The sequence below is a fragment of the Jaculus jaculus genome, chromosome 17, assembly GCF_020740685.1.
Source record: "Jaculus jaculus isolate mJacJac1 chromosome 17, mJacJac1.mat.Y.cur, whole genome shotgun sequence".
NCBI classification, from domain to species: domain Eukaryota; kingdom Metazoa; phylum Chordata; class Mammalia; order Rodentia; family Dipodidae; genus Jaculus; species Jaculus jaculus.
In genome coordinates, this window is record NC_059118.1 from 26,992,629 (window position 1) to 27,011,534 (window position 18,906).

General features: G+C 39.9%; 1 protein-coding gene across 3 annotated transcripts in view; it reads left to right on the plus strand.

Annotated features, from left to right (window-relative positions):
- The window catches only part of Ppp2r3a (protein phosphatase 2 regulatory subunit B''alpha), a 205,946-nt gene that overhangs the window by 171,717 nt on the left and 15,323 nt on the right, over positions 1 to 18,906 (plus strand). For all 3 annotated transcript variants that reach the window (XM_045136758.1, XM_045136759.1, XM_004664345.2), the window contains exons 14-15: positions 166 to 284; positions 4,186 to 4,292. In XM_045136758.1, the coding sequence (XP_044992693.1) occupies positions 166 to 284; positions 4,186 to 4,292 (226 nt within the window). The remainder of the gene's footprint in view (positions 1 to 165; positions 285 to 4,185; positions 4,293 to 18,906) is intronic.

Sequence of the window (18,906 nt, forward strand, 5' to 3'; positions counted from 1 at the left end):
CCTTAACCACTAAGCCATCTCTCTAGCCTGGCAAATTTTTATGACAGATTTTTACCCTGAGTTTTCATGATATACAGTAAATACACTTTTAACATCAATGGAAGTTTTCTTTTTTCTCTGGCCAGAATAGAATGGAATTTACAGTGTGTGTTTATTTTTACATAGGCAGAATCACTCTACGAGATCTGAAGAGGTGTAGAATGGCTCACATCTTCTATGACACTTTCTTTAACCTGGAGAAATACTTGGACCATGAACAGAGAGATCCCTTTGCAGTCCAGAAGGTAACAGTACAAGGTTAACTTTGAGAGCTGTAGTGTTAGGAGCTGGATTATTAAAATGGTTTCTGTATGTAGGAGTATCCATATTTGAAGAAATAACATTTAAAGCATTTCATCAAATTCTGGAGAGACAATAAAGTGGGGCGCAGGGAGGGAAGGAAGAAGGGAAGCAGGGACTATGAGTGAATATAAAGGACTGAGAGCACATCTCTCCCCACAGCCAATCGTCAAATATTAAGGAATCTCCATCTAAGTGCTTTATATTGAGTACTCCATATCACCATGTTTGTAGTTACATACACATTGGAAATTCGTTTCAAAAGTTTTGAAGCCAGGCATGATGGCACATGCCTTTAATCCCAGCACCCAGGAGGCAGAGGTAGGAGGATCGCCATGAGTTCAAGCCACCCAAGACTCCATAGTGAATTCCAGCTCAGCTTGAGCTAAAGCGCATATGTACTAGCAGTTACATTAACCGTGATTTAATTGCAACATGCATTTCTAAGATTCCATAATAAGTACCTTTCCCCATCCAAGTGAAACCTAGAAGCTCTCCATGACACCTTCAGATAATGTAACACTTTTTAAGTATTAATGATTCCTGTGCATATCTATTAATTTTAAATGTTCTGTATATGAATAGAAACAAACACCTTTCCCCATCCACAAAAGTCTGTTGGGCCTTCAGTAAAGCTTGGACATACAATTTTGTCCAAAACAAAGTAGCACCACTTGCTCCCACCATTCTTTCTATTTAAGAAGTAAGAATTGGGCTAGAGATATGGCTTAGTGGTTAAGGCGCTTGCCTGCAAAGCCTAAGGGCCCATGTTCTACTCTCCAGATCCCACATTAGCCAGATGCACAAAGGTGAGGCAAGCACAAGGTCACACATGTCCACTAGGTGGTGCAAGTGTCTGGAGTGCAATTGCAGTGGTTTAGGCCCTGACGCACCAATATTCTCTCCCTTCCTCCCTCCCCTCCCCCCCCCGTCTCTCTCGCTTTCTGTAAAATAAAAAAATTAAGAATTATGTCATAGAGAAAGAACTATTTCAGGTGAGTGACCACGCAGCTACAGGAAGCTTTTGTAGTCTTTTTTTCTTCTACATAGAACATACCTCTTTGGCTTAAATAATAGTAAGAATATGAAGATGCTGTCCAAGAACACTCAACAGCTGCCTTGGACACATCAAGGTGCATTATCATTGGCTAGGATCAATATTATACTGCATTGAACTTAGTAAGTTTGGCTATTTTATATCCTTCTAAATTAAAAAAAAAAAAAACACCATGTTCAGTCTAAAGCATGGCAGTAAGTATTGGGGGAACTAAAAAAAGAAAAAAAAATTGTTGGAGGACTGGAGAGATGGCAGCTAAGGTGCTTGCCTGCAAAGCCTAAGGACCCAGGTTCATTTCCCCAGTACTCACATAAGCCAGATGTACAAGGTGGCACATGCATCTTTAGGACCTGGAATACCCATTCTCTCTGCCTCTTTCTCTTTCCTTCTTTCTTTTTCTCCCTCCCTTCCTCTCTCTCTCAAATAAATAAAAATTTTTTTTTTAAGTGTTAGGGGAGCTGGGTATAGTGGTGCACACCTTTAATCCCAGCACTTGGGAGGCAGAAGGAGGAGAATCGCCATGAGTTCAAGACCACTCTGAGACTACGTAGTGAATTCCAAATTAGGCTGAGCTAGAACAAAATTCTACCTTGCTAAACAAAACAAAACAAGTGTTGAGGGTCTTTGTCTCAAGGAAGGAGATATGTAAATGAGCAGTAAGAGAAAGATACCCAATGTTCTCCTCTGACCTGCACAACACATACACATGCCTATGGGGCATGCACATCTGCATGCGTGCACACACACACACACACACACACACACACGTGCGTATACAGTACATACACATACATACACGTGCATGCACCACATATACACACATGTATATGCCACATATATACATACACAGACATACACCACATACATACAACACTTACCATACACACACAAAAGCAAAAAATAAGTTGATGCAACTACCTTCTTATTGCAAGTACAAAGCACCCAACCAAAAGCAGCTTGTGGGAGGAAAAGGCTTATTTCAGCTTACAGACTTGAGGGGAAGCTCCATGATGTCAGGGGGAAATGTGGCATGAGCAGAGGGTGGACATCAGCTCCTGGCCAGCATCAGATGGACAACAGCAGAAGAGTAGTCCAAACACTGGCAAAGGAAGCTGCTATAACACCCTTAAGTCCACCCCAGCAATACTCTAGGAGGCTCCAATTCCCAAATTGCTTTCAGCTGCAGATCAAGCAATCAGCACATACAAGATTTTGGGGGACACCTGAATCAAACCACCACATAAATAATATATATATAAAGGGGGAATTTCAAGCCGGGCGTGGTGGTGCACACCTATAATCCCAGCACTCAGGAGGCAGAGGTAGGAGGATCGCCATGAGTTCGGGGCCACCTTGAGACTACATAGTGAATTCCAGGTCAGCCTGGACCAGAGTGAGACCCTACCTCAGAAAACAAAAAAAAAACAAAAAAAAAAGTGGGGGATTTCAAAATAAATGTAGCAACACATTGTATGATCAGTACTTAGATGCTTATACTTTTATAGGCATAACTCACCTTAAGTTCTAGGGCAGTAATTACTTTCAGCATGAAAATATATCTTACTTGAAGCCAAAGGAAGGATAGAACTCCTTACAACCTGCTCCTCCAGACACAAAATGGCCTGGATATCCACGACTTCACCGTGCTTGACACTACCTACACAAGGCCATCATAATAGGAGGACAAGATCATGACATCAAAATAAAAGAAAGACTGATTGAGAGGGGCAGGGGATATGATGGAGAGTGGTGTTTCAAGGGGGAAAGGGGGGGGAGGGAGGGCATTACCAGGGGATATTGTTTACAATCGTGGAAGTTACTAATAAAAAATTAAATAAGCAAAAAAAAAAATACATTTTTTAAAGTGTTCCCAATGCCACACCAAAATTTTATACACACACACACGCACACATATATATACTTGAAATATATAATCCAAGCTACTGCCCATAGAAAGGAAAGAAAATGTATAATTTTTATTCACTTTCTTTAGTTTTGTTATTTTTATCTTTGATATTTAGTGCTTATGTTTGGTTATTTTAGACATGGTCTTGCATCTCAAACCATGATCCTTCTGCCTCAGCCTCCATAGTGCTGGGCTTATAGGCATGTGACAGCATTCCTGATTTAAATTTTACCTGTCTTTATGAGAGATAGTAATTGTCTGTATTAGTTTAGACCTTCAAAGAGCATTATCAATTAGAAAATGCTCAGTAAATTTCAGGCACTATGTTAAGGAGACCCGGAGTATAGGGAGATGACAAAGAAGTGGAAAAGGTGGCGCCCCAAGTCTATACAGAGAAGGGAGAGGGGCTGTTTTCAAGAAGACATCACAGGTGACATGGTATCTGAACTTTAAGTAGTAGTAACAGTGATGATGACTGCAGAGGAAAGCTAGATGGAAGCGCACACCTCTAGTTCCAAGCCTCAGAGGGCTGAGACAGGAAAAGTGCACGTTTGATTCCAGCCTAGTCTAGCAAGTTCGAGGAGACTCTGTCTTTAGGTGGCGGTGGGTATTGCACAAGAGGTGAGCTTATACAAACCGTAAACCACTTGCTCCACATAGTTCTTATACAAAGTGCTGAAGAGGGACCAGAGAAGCTTTTCTGAAGAAAATCTAGCTGCTAAACACATGTACTTTTATTATTCAAAGTGTACAAGATCACTGTAAGAATGTTGCCTTAGCATCACCTTTTACGTTTTGAAACACTTTCCAGATAGACTTTATCAGCAATATACATTTGTGACGACTTACCCATCTTTGTTTTCCCTTCCTCTTTCTCAATCAGGATGTTGAGAATGATGGCCCTGAGCCCTCTGACTGGGACAGATTTGCTGCCGAGGAGTACGAGACTCTCGTCACAGAGGAGTCTGCCCAAGCCCAGCTCCAGGCAGGGTGAGTAAGTCTCCTTGGCTCTCAGAACTGTGTAGCAAAGGTGCCCATGTCATGAATACTAAAACTACTTTCAAAAATCTTCGTGTATTTTTTTAATGTTTTTATTTATTTATGTTTGGGAGGGGCACCGGTTACAGCATCTCTCGCTACTGCAAAGGAATACCAAATGCAAGCAAACAACAGATGCCTGCTTCACTTTTTAGTCTGACTTTATGTGGATGCTGAGGAATCAAACCCAGGTTGCAAGCTTTGTAGGCAAGTGCCTTTAACCACTGAGCCATCTCCACGGCCCTTTTTTTTTTTCATTTTTAAATAGCATAAAAATATTACCAACATAAATGGATACACTTCTTGCAATCCTCTCTTCTCTTCCTCACTGGGTTCCTGATGGTCTTCTCATGTCCTATTTCCATCAAGTAAGCCATACCTTTCCCAGAATTATGAACCCAGGATCACTGTGCACCACTATTTAATGATAATGGCAAACCCTGTAGAATAGGAGGAGGCTAGAGGAACTTAAGTTCCTTTAAATAATAAAGATGAGAATGTTTCAAACAAAATTTTATCAGGAATGATTTTTGTGCATTTAACCCTATAGAAATAACAGATAAAAATACATTTTCAAAAATAAAAACTTTAGCTAGGCATGGTGGCACATGCCTTGAATCCCAGCACTCTGGAGGCAGAGGTAGGAGGATCACTGAGTTTAAGGCCACCCTGAGAATACATAGTGAATTCCAGGTCAGCCTGGGCTAGAGTGAAATCCTACCTCAAAAACAAGAAAACATAAAAATAAAAAAATAAAAACATTTTGGGCTGGATGACTGAATGGTTTAGGCACTTGCCTGCAAAGCCAAAGGACCTAGGTTCAATTACCCAGTACCCATGTTAGCCAGATGCACATGGAGGCACATGTGTCTGGTGTCCTTTGCAGTGGCTGGAGGCCGTGGCACTCCCATTCTCTCTGTCTGTCTCTCTCAAATAAATTAATTAGTTTAAATTAAAAAAAAAAACTTTTGGAAGTCGGGTCTCCCTCTAGCCCAGGCTGACCTGGGATTCACTACGTAGTCTCAGGGTGGCCTACCTCTGCCTCCCCAGTGCTTGGATTAAAGGTGTGCGCTGCTATGCCCATCTTGTAACTTTTTGAAAAAAATAATACATCAATATGAAAGGTCAAAAGTAATAGTATGTCCAGAAAACACCCATAATGATTGACCCCACATATATATTGTGACTTTACTAAAAAGAAACAGGGATCAAAAGTTTACTTTGTTTTCTTTGTGGGGTCCTTTTTCCCCACCATGTTTATAACTGCAATTCACAATACCAGAGGGAGATATCAGCATTGCCTTTGATAGCTCCACAGTAAAACTGAATGCTGAAAGACCTTGAAACAATGAGAAAGGAATCCTACACCCAGGAATTTTATGTTAATTCAAGATGAGATTCAAGCATGAAGACACAAATGTATATTTTCATGTAGGGTTACCTAGAGCCCTTGAGCTCTTAAAAAGAACATCGTCACAAAAGCAAGAGACACATTTAAAAATACTCAGAAATGGAGACACTGTATTAAAAAAAAAAATGTGAGCATTCAATCTATTTAAATGTAAAAATACGGCTAACCAACTAAAGGCATCAAAAATAGACTATAAAAAAAAATACAGACTACGGCTGGAGAGATGGCTCAGCAGTTGGGTAACTTGCCTGCAAAGTCTTAACAACCTGGGTTCAGTTCTCCAGTGCCCAGATAAAGCCAGATGCACAAAGTTGTACATGCATCTGGATTTGGTTTGCAGTGGCTGAAGGCCTGGCACACCCATTCTGTCTGGTTTCTCTCTCTCTCTCTCTTTGCTTGAAAATAAATAAATAATACAGAATATAAAAGAATATGCTGGGGGAAACGTATAGAGAAAATGAGGATAAAGGAGGAATAGGTATATATTATTTTAGAAAATAACAGTTGAAAGAAGGAAGTGAAGTGGGGACAATGCATGTGTGAGTTTCATTAGCCAGTTTCACCAGATACAGAACACCATCAGAGCTGCCAAATCAGGGATGGAGAGATGGCTTAGCAGTTAATGCACTTGCCAGCGAAGACTAAGGACCCAGGTTTGATTTCCCAGTACCCATGTAAGCCAGATGCACAAGGTGGCACCTGTGTCCGGAGTTCGACTGTAGTGGCTGGAGGCCCTGGCACACCCACTCTCTCTCCCTGCCTCATTCTCTGTCTCAAATAAATAAAATATTTTTTAAAAGCTGCCAAATCAAAGTGAGGGGTTAGAATTTTAATCAAAGCCCAGTGTGGTGGCACATGTCTTTAATCCCAGCACTTAGGAGGCTGACGTAAGAGGATCACCATGAATTCCAGGCCAGCTTGGATTGCAGTGAGTTCCAAGTCATCCTGGGCTACAGTGAGATGCTGCATTGAGGGAATAATATGTTAACTAAAATAAACACTTGAAATAGTAAAAAAAAATTCAAAAAATATTATTTTGTTTTTTATTTTAATTTTAATTTATTTATTTGAGAGCAACAGATAAAGAGGCAAAGAGAGAGAATGGGTGTGCCAGGGCCTCCAGCCACTGCAAATGAACTCCAGATGTGTGCGCCCCCTTGTGTGTCTGCCTAACTTGGGTCCTGAGGAATCGAGCCTCGTTCCGGGATCCTCAGGCTTCACAGGCAAGCGCTTAATGGCTAAGCCATCTCTTCAGCCCTATTTTGTTTTTTTTGGGCATGCCAGGGCCTCCAGCTGCTGTAAACAAACTCCAGACACATGCACCACCTTGTGCATCTGGTTTATGTGGGTCCTGGTGAACTAAACCTATGTCCTTTGGCTTTGCAGGCAAACACGCTAACAGCTAAGACCCTCAATTTTTTTTGAGTTCACATTTTGGATAATTTAGTTTCTATTTTTCTCTCTGGTACATTTATTTATTTGAGAGAAAGAGAATGGGAACACCAGGGCCTTTAGCCACTGCAAATGAACTCCAAATGCATGTATCTGGCTTACGTGGGTAGTGGGAAATTGAACCTGGGTCCTTAGGCTTCACAGGTTAAGTGCCTTAACCATTAAGCCATCTCTCCAGCCTAGTTCTTTCTTTCTTTCTTTCTTTTTGTGTGTGTGGTCTGAATTTTCACTCTTGTGCAGTGTTTGATAGACTATAACTCTGGGAGCCAAATCTGTCTCTGCATATTCATAATCCATGAGCTAAGAATACCTTTTTAAATTTGAAAAATATCACAAGAATATTTTTGATGTGAAAAAGTTACAGCATTAGTTTATCAGTGTGTATTTTTAAAGTTTTACTGGAATGCAGTAATATGTATGTGCTTACATTTTATCTGCATCTGCCGAATGATCACAGGAGAGATGCACAAGATATAAAGTATTTAAAACCTGGCTGACCTGGAATTCACTATGGAGTCCCAGCCTGGCCTCAATCTCACAGCAAGCCTCACCTCTGCTTTCAAGTGCTAGGATTAAAGGTGTGTGCCTCCACACACGTCTTAGAACAGTGTTTTTGAGGCATCATCATTATCATCTTTTTTTCTTAAAAGTTTCTCCTCTAGGGGCTGGAAAGATGGCTTAGCAGTTAAGCGCTTGTCCGTGAAGCCTAAGGACCTCGGTTTGAGGCTTGGTTCCCCAGGACCCATGTTACCTAGATGCACAAGGGGGTGCATGCATCTGGAGTTTGTTTGCAGTGGCTGGAGCCCATGCCTGCCTGTCCTCCCTCTCTCTCTCTGCCTCTTTCTCTGTCTGTTGCTCTCAAATAAAGAAAAGTAAAAATAAACAACAAAAAAGTTTCTCCTCTAACTTTAAAAAAATATTTTATTTATTTATTTGAGAGAGAGAGAAAGAGAGAGAAATAGGTGGGTGTGGGGAGAATGGGTGTGCCAGGGCCTCCAGCCACTTGCAAATGATGCATGTGCCTCTTGTACAACTGGCTTATGTAGGTTCTGAGGAATCGAACCTGGGTCCTTTGGGCCTTAACCACTAAGCCATTTCTCTAGCCCTCCTCTAACATTTTTTTAAGAGAGAGAGAGGGAGATAGAGAGTGAATTGGTGCACCGGGGCCTCAGCCACTGCAATTGAACTACAGTCGCAAACCTAGTGGGCATTTGCAAACTTGTGCTTGCCTCACCTTTGTGCATCTAGCTTACGTGGGATCTGGAGAGTTGAACATGGGCCCTTAGGCTTTGCAGACAAGTGTCTTAACCATTGAGCCATCTCTCCAGCTTTGTTTCGTTTTGTGTTTTCTTAGGGCTAGAAAAATACTAGTTACTGATACTGATCATAACATGAAAGAGATGGGCTTTATGGCACATACCTGTAATCCCAACATACAGAAGACCACACCTTTAATCCCAGCACTTGGGAGGCAGAAGTAGGAGGATTGCCATGGGTTTGAGGCCATCCTGAGACTATATAGTGAGTTCCAGATCAGCCTGGACTGGAGTGAAACCCTACCTCAAAAAAAAAAAAAAAAAAAAATTTACATAGTATGGGAGGAGAGACATACTGGGAACCTTATTTTACTGCCAAGAGCCAGGGCACATTTGAACTGGTATCTATAATTGCAACAAAAGTGACCCCCACCCCACAGCAGAGGCATAGAAAGGGGATGCCCAGCTTCTAGGCCAGTTCCCCCTCCCTTCATTATCTAAGAGCTGCATGGTAGAAAAGCACCTGGGGCACTGAATGCCAACACAGACCAGGAGGAGGTGAGATGTCACCCAAGGCTGGATGCACCTTTCGATGAACAGTTCTCAAAGTGGAACTAGAAGCACTAGGCTGTATTGATGAAGGCGAAAGTTGCTTTGAGTCCAGTTTCATTTGAATGCAGGACAGGTGGAAATGGCATTTCCCAGATGTCTTCATAGAGATTTTCTAGATAGAAATCACTCCATTCAAAGGGGAAAGTGTGGGGGGGAGGGAGAGAATTACCATGGGATATTTTTTTATAATAATGGAAAATGTTAATAAAAATTAAAAATAAATAAATAAAAGAAATCACTCCAAATACCTCTAATTATATTCATAAACTCATTTTTAACATATTATCAGCTATGACGAAGAGTATATTAAAAAGCCATGTGCAGTGGCTCATGACTTTAATCCCAGTACTCAGGAGGCAGAGGTAAGAGGATCGTCATGAGTTACGAGTTCGAGGCCAGCCTGAAACTACATAGTGAAATCTAGGTCAGCCTGGGCTATAGTAAATCCCTACCTCAAAAATAAATAAATAAATAAAGAGAAGAGGCCGGAAGGCAGAGTAAGGAGGATTGCCATAAATTCAGTGTCAGCCTGAGACTACAGAGCAAGTTCCAGGTCAGCATGATCTACAGTGAGACCCTTCTTTGAAAAAGAAAACAAAAATCCTGAGAGCATATTAGCTAAATTATAGGCAGCAGCGGCAGCAGAAGTTAATTTTGAAACCGCTATGAAACTCCTAATATAGCTTAGTCAAATAAGAAAAAAATGATCGGGGCTGGAGAGATGGCTTAGCGGTTAAGTGCTTGCCTGTGAAGCCTAAGGACCCCGGTTCGAGGCTCGGTTCCCCAGGTCCCACGTTAGCCAGATGCACAAGGGGGCGCACGCATCTGGAGTTCGTTTGCAGAGGCTGGAAGCCCTGGCGCGCCCATTCTCTCTCTCTCCCTCTGTCTTTCTCTCTGTGTCTGTTGCTCTCAAATAAATAAATAATTTTAAAAAATTTAAAAAAAAAAGAAAAAAAGAAAAAAATGATCAAAAAAAAACTAAAAATTCCATAATTTGGCAAGTCACAAAGGGGAACTTCCTCAATGCTGGCCTTGGGTTGATGATTGGGGTTGGAAGCCTTTAAGCAAAACTTAGTTCTAAAGATGATGAATAGCACATGGAACCAGAGATGAGGAGGAGCAACCTTTGAAAAGAAAACAGGCTCCCACATGTCTTCCTTACTGTTTTCTGTTGTCAAAGCAGCTTGCAGTTTGGGGGCTGAGGGATGTATAGAGTATATGCAGTGGGGTGTTAATGTGTGGGGTATGAGATACATATGCCTTGACCTGCATTTGGCAGCTAGAAACTTTCTTGAGATGGGTTTCTCCCTCAGCCCGATGCTGCCATTCTGTCAGTAAGTCCACTTCCTGCTCTATCCCTTCTGACCCAGTTATAGATTGTGTGGCCAAACCCAGCTTTTTATTTTTTATTTTCTGAGGTAGAGTCTAACTCTAGCCTGGGCTGACCTGAAACTCACTCTATAGCCCCAGGCTAGCCTGGAATTCACAGCAGTCTTCCTACCTCAGCCTCCCAAATGCTGGGACTGAAGTCTTGTGCCACCACACCTGGCTAGCAGCAAACACTGTTAACCACTCTAGCATTGAAGTGGCTTTTTATAAGTAATTTGGGTTTCTTATATGAAAAATGCCTTTTATTTATTTTTTTTAATTTTTATTAACATTTTCCATGATTATAAAATATATCCCATGGTAATTCCCTCCCTCCCCACCCCCACACTTTCCCATTTGAAATTCCATTCTCCATCATATTACCTCCCCATTACAATCATTGTAATTACATATATACAATATCAACCTATTAAGTATCCTCCTCCCTTCCTTTCTCTTCCCTTTATGTCTCCTTTTTAACTTACTGGCCTCTGCTACTAAGTATTTTCATTCTCACGCAGAAGCCCAGTCATCTGTAGCTAGGATCCACATATGAGAGAGAACATGTGGCGCTTGGCTTTCTGGGCCTGGGTTACCTCACTTAGTATAATCCTTTCCAGGTCCGTCCATTTTTCTGCAAATTTCATAACTTCATTTTTCTTTACCGCTGAGTAGAACTTCATTGTATAAATGTGCCACATTTTCATTTTCCACTCATCAGTTGAGGGCCATCTAGGCTGGTTCCATTTCCCAGCTATTATAAATTGAGCAACAATAAACATGGTTGAGCATGTACTTCTAAGGAAATGAGATGAGTCCTTTGGATATATGCCTAGGAGTGCTATAGCTGGGTCATATGGTAGATCAATCTTTAGCTGTTTTAGGAACCTCCACACTGTTTTCCACAATGGCTAGACCAGATTTCATTCCCACCAGCAGTGTAGAAGGGTTCCTTTTTTTCCACATCCCTGCCAACATTTATGATCATTTGTTTTCATGATGGTGGCCAATCTGACAAGAGTGAGATGGAATCTCAATGTAGTTTTAATCTGCATTTCCCTGATGACTAGTGACGTAGAACATCTTTTTAGATGCTTATATGCCATTCGTATTTCTTCCTTTGAGAATGCTGTATTTAGCTCCATAGCCCATTTTTTTTTAATTTTTTTTTTTTTTTATTTGAGCGCGACAGACACAGAGAGAAAGACAGATAGAGGGAGAGAGAGAGAATGGGCGCGCCAGGGTTTCCGGCCTCTGCAAACGAACTCCAGACGTGTGCGCCCCCTTGTGCATCTGGTAACGTGGGACCTGGGGAACCGACCCTCGAACCGGGGTCCTTAGGCTTCACAGGCAAGCGCTTAACCGCTAAGCCATCTCTCCAGCCCTATAGCCCATTTTTTGATTGGCTTGTTTGATTCCTTATTATTTAACTTTTTGAGTTCTTTGTATATCCTAGATATTAATCCTCTATCAGGTATATAGCTGGCGAAGATTTTTTCCCATTCTGTAGGTTGCCTCTTTGCTTTTTTCACTGTGTCCTTGGCAGTGTAAAATCTTTGTAATTTCATGAGGTCCCAGTGATTAATCTGTGGTTTTATTGCCTGAGCAATTGGGGTTGTATTCAGAAAGTCTTTGCCAAGACCAATATGTTGGAGGGTTTCCCCTACTTTTTCCTCTAGCAGTTTCAGAGTTTCAGGTCTGATGTTAAGGTCTTTAATCCATTTGGACTTAATTCTTGTGCATGGCGAGAGAGAAGAATCTATTTTCATCCTTCTGCAGATATATATCCAGTTTTCAAAACACCATTTGCTGAAGAGGCTGTCTCATCTCCAATGAGTATTTTTGGCATTTTTATCGAATATCAGGTGGCTATAGCTACTTGGGCTTACATCTGGGTCCTCTATTCTGTTCCACTGATCTACATGTCTGTTTTTGTGCCAGTACCATGCTGTTTTTGTTTCTATGGCTCTGTAGTATAGGTTAAAATCAGGTATGGTGATACCACCAGCCTCATTTTTGTTGCTCAGTATTATTTTAGATATTCGAGGTTTTTTGTGATTCCAAATGAATTTTTGGATTGTTTTTTCTATTTCCATGAAGAAAGCCTTTGGAATTTTGATAGGGATTGCATTAAATGTGTAGATTGCTTTAGGTAAGATTGCCATTTTCACAATATTGATTCTTCCAATTGAAAAATGTCTTAAGAGGAAAGTTCATGAAGAAATCTGGTTGTATTAAATTATTTTCATATTGGGCGTGGTGGCACACGCCTTTAATCCCAGCAGTTGGGAGGCAGAGGTAGGGGAGTCACAGTGAATTTGAGGCCACCCTGAGACTACACAGTGAATTCCAGGTCTGCCTGGGCCAGAGTGAGATCCCTACCTTGAAAAACCAAAAGAAAAAAATTATTTTCATAAAGTTGTCTTAATAAAGATGAAAATATTTTTTGAAATATATTAGGAAACCTGATAAACTTTGTAAATGGATGAATATGGGGAATAGTAATCAGTCTTAATTTTTATAATCTTCTTAAATTTTGTTTATTTTTTTAATATATATTTATTTGAGAGAGATAATTTGAGCATGCCAGGGGCTCCAGATGCATGTGCCACCTTGTGCATCTGGTTTATGTGGGTCCTGGGGAGTTGAGCCTAGATCCTTTGGCTTTGCAGGCAAGTGCCTTAACAACTAAGCCACCTCTCCAGCCTCCTATTTACTTATTATTTTTTCAAGGTAGGTTTCACTGTAGCTCAGGCTGACCTAGAATTCACTATGTAGTATCAGGGTGGCCTCGAACTCATGACAATCCTCCTACCTCTGCCTCCCGAGTGCTGGGATTAAAGACGTGTGCCACCACGCCCAGCCCCCTATTTATTTTTTATAACATGGTTGTACTCTTATATCCCTTCTCCCCCACCCTGATTCTACTGAGGGCCTCCTCAGCAGGGTTATAGGAATTCATTGTAAATTACCAGAAGCAAAGGAAGGCCTTCTTCAGTCTCTGTAGGGTGGGGAACATTGCCTCAGGCTAATCCCCCCAGTGGATATGGTCATTTTAAAGGGTATGAAGTCTTTTCAAACTGTCATCCCAGTCAAACTGAATGTTGCCTCTTTGCTTTTTTTCACAGTGTCCTTTACTGTACAATAGCTTTGTAATTTCAGCTAGGCATGTTGGCACACGCCTTTAATCCTAGCACTTGGGAAGCAGAGGTAGGAGGATCACTGTGAGTTCAAGGCCACCTTGAAACTACACAGTGAATATTGCACGTCAGCCTGAGCTAGAGTGAGACCCTACCTTGAAAGAAAAAGGGTTGTAATTTCATGAGATCCCAGAAATTGATCCATGATTTTATTTCCTGAGCAGTTGGGGTTATATTCAGAAAGTCTTTGCCAAGAACAATATGTTGAAGGGTTTCCCCTACTTTTTCCTCTAGCACTTTCAGTGTTTCAGGTCTTTGATCCATTTGGACTTAATTCTTGTGCATGGAAAGAGATAAGGATCTATTTTCATCCTTCTAAAAATACATATCCAGTTTTCCCAGCAACATTTGCTGAAGAGACTGTCTTTGCTCCAATGAGTATTTTTGGCATTTTTGTCGAAGATCAGTGGCTATAGCTACCCAGACTTATATCTGGGTCCTCTATTCTGTTCCATTGACTTACGTGTCTGTTTTTGTGCCAGTACCATGCTGTTTTTGTTACTGTGATATAGGTTAATATAATACAGGTTAAATCAATAATATAATATGTAATAGAGGTTAACATCAGATATGGTGTTACCCACCAGCCTTATTTTTGTTGCTCAAAATTATTTTAGATGTTTGAAGTTTTTTTTGTGCTTCCAAATGAATTTTGGAATTTTTTCTTTCTATTTCCATGAAGAATGCCCCTGGAAGGTTGATGGGGATTGCATTAAATGTGTAGATTGCTTTTCGTTAAGCTTGCCATTTTCACAATATTGATTCTTCCAATCTAAGAACAAGGGTTGTCCTTCCATTTTCTGGTGTCTTCTGCAGTTTCTCACTTGAGTGTTTTAAAGTTTTCAAGGCAGAGATCCTTCACTTCCTTGGTTAGGTTTATTCCAAGGCACTTTATTTATTTATTTATTTTGATGCAATTGCAAATAGGAGTGAATCTCGAATTTCAGCTTCTGTGTGTTTGTTGTTAGCATATAGGAAGGCTACTAATTTCTGTGTGTTTATTTTTCATCCTGCTACATTGCTATAAGTGTTTATTGGTTTATCAGCTCTAACAGTTTGCTGGTAGAATATTTAGGCTCCTTTATGTATGGAATCATGTCATATGCGAATAATATAACTTGATCTCTCCCTTTCCAATTTGTATTCCTTTTATGTGTGTCTCTTGCCTTATTGCTATGGCTAAGACTTCCAGTACTATATTAAATATAAGTGGGGCAGTGGATACCCTTGTCCTGTTCCTGAGTTTAAGTGGAAAAGCTTCAAGTTTTTCCCCATTTAGTATTAAGTTGGCTGTAGGTTTGTCATGAACAGCTTTTATTATGTTGAGATATGTTCCTTCTATTCATAGTTTCTGTATAACTTTTTTTTTTTTTGACTTGGCTACCCTTACACTTTCAGCACAATGTTGTAATTATTGTAGTTTTAATATTTTGTTTGATTGATTGGAGAGAGATAGAGTCAAACAGAAGGAGAGAGAGAATGGGTGCACAAGGGCATCTAGCAACTTCAAACAAACTCCAGATGTGTGTGTCATCTTGTGCATCTGGCTTACATTGGTTCTGGAGAATCGAACCTAGGTCCTTTAGCTTTGCAGGCAAATGCCTTAACCGCTAAACCATCTCTCCAGCCCTTCTGTACAACTTTTATCATGAAGGCATGTTGGATTTGGTCAAATGCTTTTTTGGCATCTAATGAGATGATCATGTGATTTTTGTCCTTCAGTACATTTATATAATGTATTACATTAATTGATTTGCATATTTTGAACCATTCCTGCATCTCTGGGTAAAGCCTACTTGGTCAGGGTGAATGATAATTCTGATATATTCTTGTATTCTGTTTGCCAATGTTTTTTGAGAATTTTTGCATCTATGTTCATGAGGGAGATTGGTCTATACTTTTTTTGTTTGATCTTTGTCTGGTTTTGGTATAAGGCTAATGTCGGCTTCATAGAAGGAGTTTGATAAAATTCCTTCCTTTTATTTTTTTAATTTATTTTTTTTATTTTTTAAATTTTTATTTATTTTTTAATTTTTATTAACAATTTCCATGATTATTAAAAAAACCATGGTAATTCCCTCCCTCCCCCCACCCACACTTTCCCCTTTGGTTCTTCCATGAGTCTGGTAAAATTTACCAGTAAATCCATCTGAACCTGGACTTTTTTTGGTTGGGAGATTTTCCTTTCTCCCCCCCCCCCCCTTGGTTTTTCAAGGTAGGGTTTCACTCTAGCCCAGGCTGACCTGGAATTAACTCTGTACTGTCAGGGTGGCCTGAACTCACGGTGATCCTGCTACCTCTGCCTCCCGAGTGCTAGGATTAAAGGTATGTGCCACTACGCCCAGTGAGATTTTTTTATATATATAACTGCTTGGACCTCCATAGTTGTTATAGGTCTATTTAACTGGTTAATCTCATCTTGATTTAATTTAGGTAGGTTATATAAATCAAGGAAATAACCCATTTCTTTCAAATTTTCAAACATAGTGGAATATATATTCTTAAAGTATGTCCCTATGATTTTTTTTTTTTTTCTTTTGGTTTTCCAAGGTAGGGTCCCACTCTAGCTCAAGCTGAGCTGGAATTCACTATGTAATCTCAGGGTGGCCAGCCTCAAACTCATGGCAATCCCCCTACCTCTGCCTCCCAGTGCTGAGATTAAAGGTATGCACCACCAAGCCCAGCTGATTTTTAAATTTCTCTGGTGTCTGTTGCGATGGTACCTTTTTCATCTCTAATTTTATTAATTTGTGTCTCTTTCTTTTAGTCAGATATGTTAAATGCTTATCAATCTTGTTTATCCTTTCAAAGAACCAACTTTTTGTTTCATTGATTCATTGGATTTTTTTGTTTGTTTCTATTCATTAATTTCTGCCCTAATCTTTACTATTTCTTCCCATCTACTGATTTTTGGATTGGCTTGTTTACTTTTTCCAAGGCCTTAAGGTGAAGCATTAAGTTGTTTACTTGTGACCTTTGTAATTTTTTAATATAGGCACTTAAGCCTATAAATTTCCCTCTTAGGAATGCCTTCATTGTGTTCCAGATGTTTTGGTATGTTGTGTTCTCATTATCATTTGATTCTATGATTTTTTAAAATTTCCTTCATGATTTCATCAGTGACCCATTCATCATTTAGTAGTGTATTGTTTAGTTTCCATGATTTTGTGTGTGCTCTAGAGCTTTTCTTGCTATTGATTTGTAGGTTAATCCCATTGTGATCAGACAGAGTGCAAGGAATTATTTCAGGTTTCCTGTATTTGTTAAAATTTGCTTTGTGTCCTAATATATGGTCTATCTTAGAGAATGTTCCATATGCTGCTGAAAAGAATGTGTATTCTGTAGCATTTGGATGAAATGTCCTTTAGATATCTGTTACATCCATTTGTTCTATGACCTCATTTACTCCAGGTGCATCTCTGTTTATTTTTAGCCAGGATAACCTATCAATTGATGAGAGTGGAGTGTTAAAAACACCCACTATAACTGTGTTTGGTGTTATCTGTGACCTTAGTTCCAATAGCATTTGTTTGATGAAGTTGGGAACCCTCATGTTAGTTAGGTGCATAAATGTTTAAGATTGCAGATAGGGAGGTAATATGATGGAGAATGGAATTTCAAAGGGGAAAGTGGGGGGAGGGAGGGAATTTCCATGGGATATTTTTTTATAATCATGGAAAATGCTAATAAAAATTAAAAAAAAAGATCAGTACATTACCCCCATGCACCTGTATTTCTAGCAAGCATGGAACCCTAAATTAACCATATGAATTCTATAGCTGAAACAAATAATTTATCAATAAGGTGAAGCTTGTTTCCCATTAAAATGGAGAAATAAAGAGCAAAGCAAAGAATGCCATATATTATCTAGCAGGATCACACTGTTTCTTCTTGGGAGACTTATGTCCTGTAATCTCAAAGTTCTGTTTCAACTAAACTTGTTTGTATTTGCATGAAGAAAGGCTTATTAATGTAAAAAACATTAATTTTCTTCTTCAAATGGGAAAAAATAAAAATAAAACAGTAATATAATCAAAAGAAAAAAAGATTGCAATGACCTCCTGTTAGGGGCCTTTAATCAATATAAGTGACGTTCCTTCTTTCCTAACTAATGTTGGACTGGAGTCTATCTTGTCAGATATTAGGATTGTAACCCCTGCTTGTTTTCTAGACCCATTTGCTTGAAACACTGTTTTCCAACATTTTGCCCTAAGAGTGTCCAGCCTTTCTAGAAAGGCAGCAAATTGAAGGATCCTGCTTTTTAACCCAGTCTGCAAACTTATGTCTTTTGGTTGTGGCATTGAGACTGCTGATACTGACTTATTATTGAGGACTGGAAGGATGGCTTAGTGATTAATGAGTTTGCCTGCAAAGCCAAAGGACCCAGGTTCGATTCCCCAGGACCTACATTAGCCAGAATCAGTGGCTGGAGGCCCTGGTGTGCCCATTCTCTCTCTCCCCCTCTTTCTTTCTCTGTCAAATATTTTTTTTAAAAAGTACTATTGAAGGCCGGGCGTGGTGGCGCACGCCTTTAATCCCAGCACTTGGGAGGCAAAGGTAGGAGGATCACCTTGAGTTCGAGGCCACCCTGAGACTACATAGTGAATTCCAGGTCAGCCTGAGCCAGAGTAAGACTCTACCTCGAAAAACCACACACACAAAAAAAAATAAAATAAAAAGTACTATTGAAAGGTTTGTATTTATTTTTACCACTATTCTTGTTTTGTATTTCTTTTGGTTTTACCTTTGCTCTCTTGTATTAACTAGTATGTGAATATGGTTTATTTTTTCCAGGTTTCTTATATGTGTGCTTTTCTTTCTCTTCGGCATGGATCCTGTCAAGTATTTTCTCTAGAGCTGTTTTTTTCTTTAAGTATTCCCTTACCCTGCTTTTGTTATGGAATGCCCTTATTTCTCCATCTATTTGAATGGATAGCTTTGCAGGATGAAGTAACCTTGGTTGACCGTTATCTTTCACAACTTGGAATACATCACTCCAGGTTCTTCTGGCTTTGAAAATTTGTGTTGAGTCATCTGCTGTGATCCTGATGGGCCTGCCTTTGTATGTGACTTGATTTTTTTCTCTAACTGCTTTCACTATATTTTCTTTGGTTTATATGTTTGGTAGTTTAATTAGAATGTGGCAAGGACAGGTTCTTTCCAGGTTTTGTCTGTTTGGTGTTCTAAAGGATTCCTGTATCTGCACTGGCATCTCTTTCCCAATTTGGGGGATGTTTTCTTCTATGATTTTGTTGAAAATACCTACT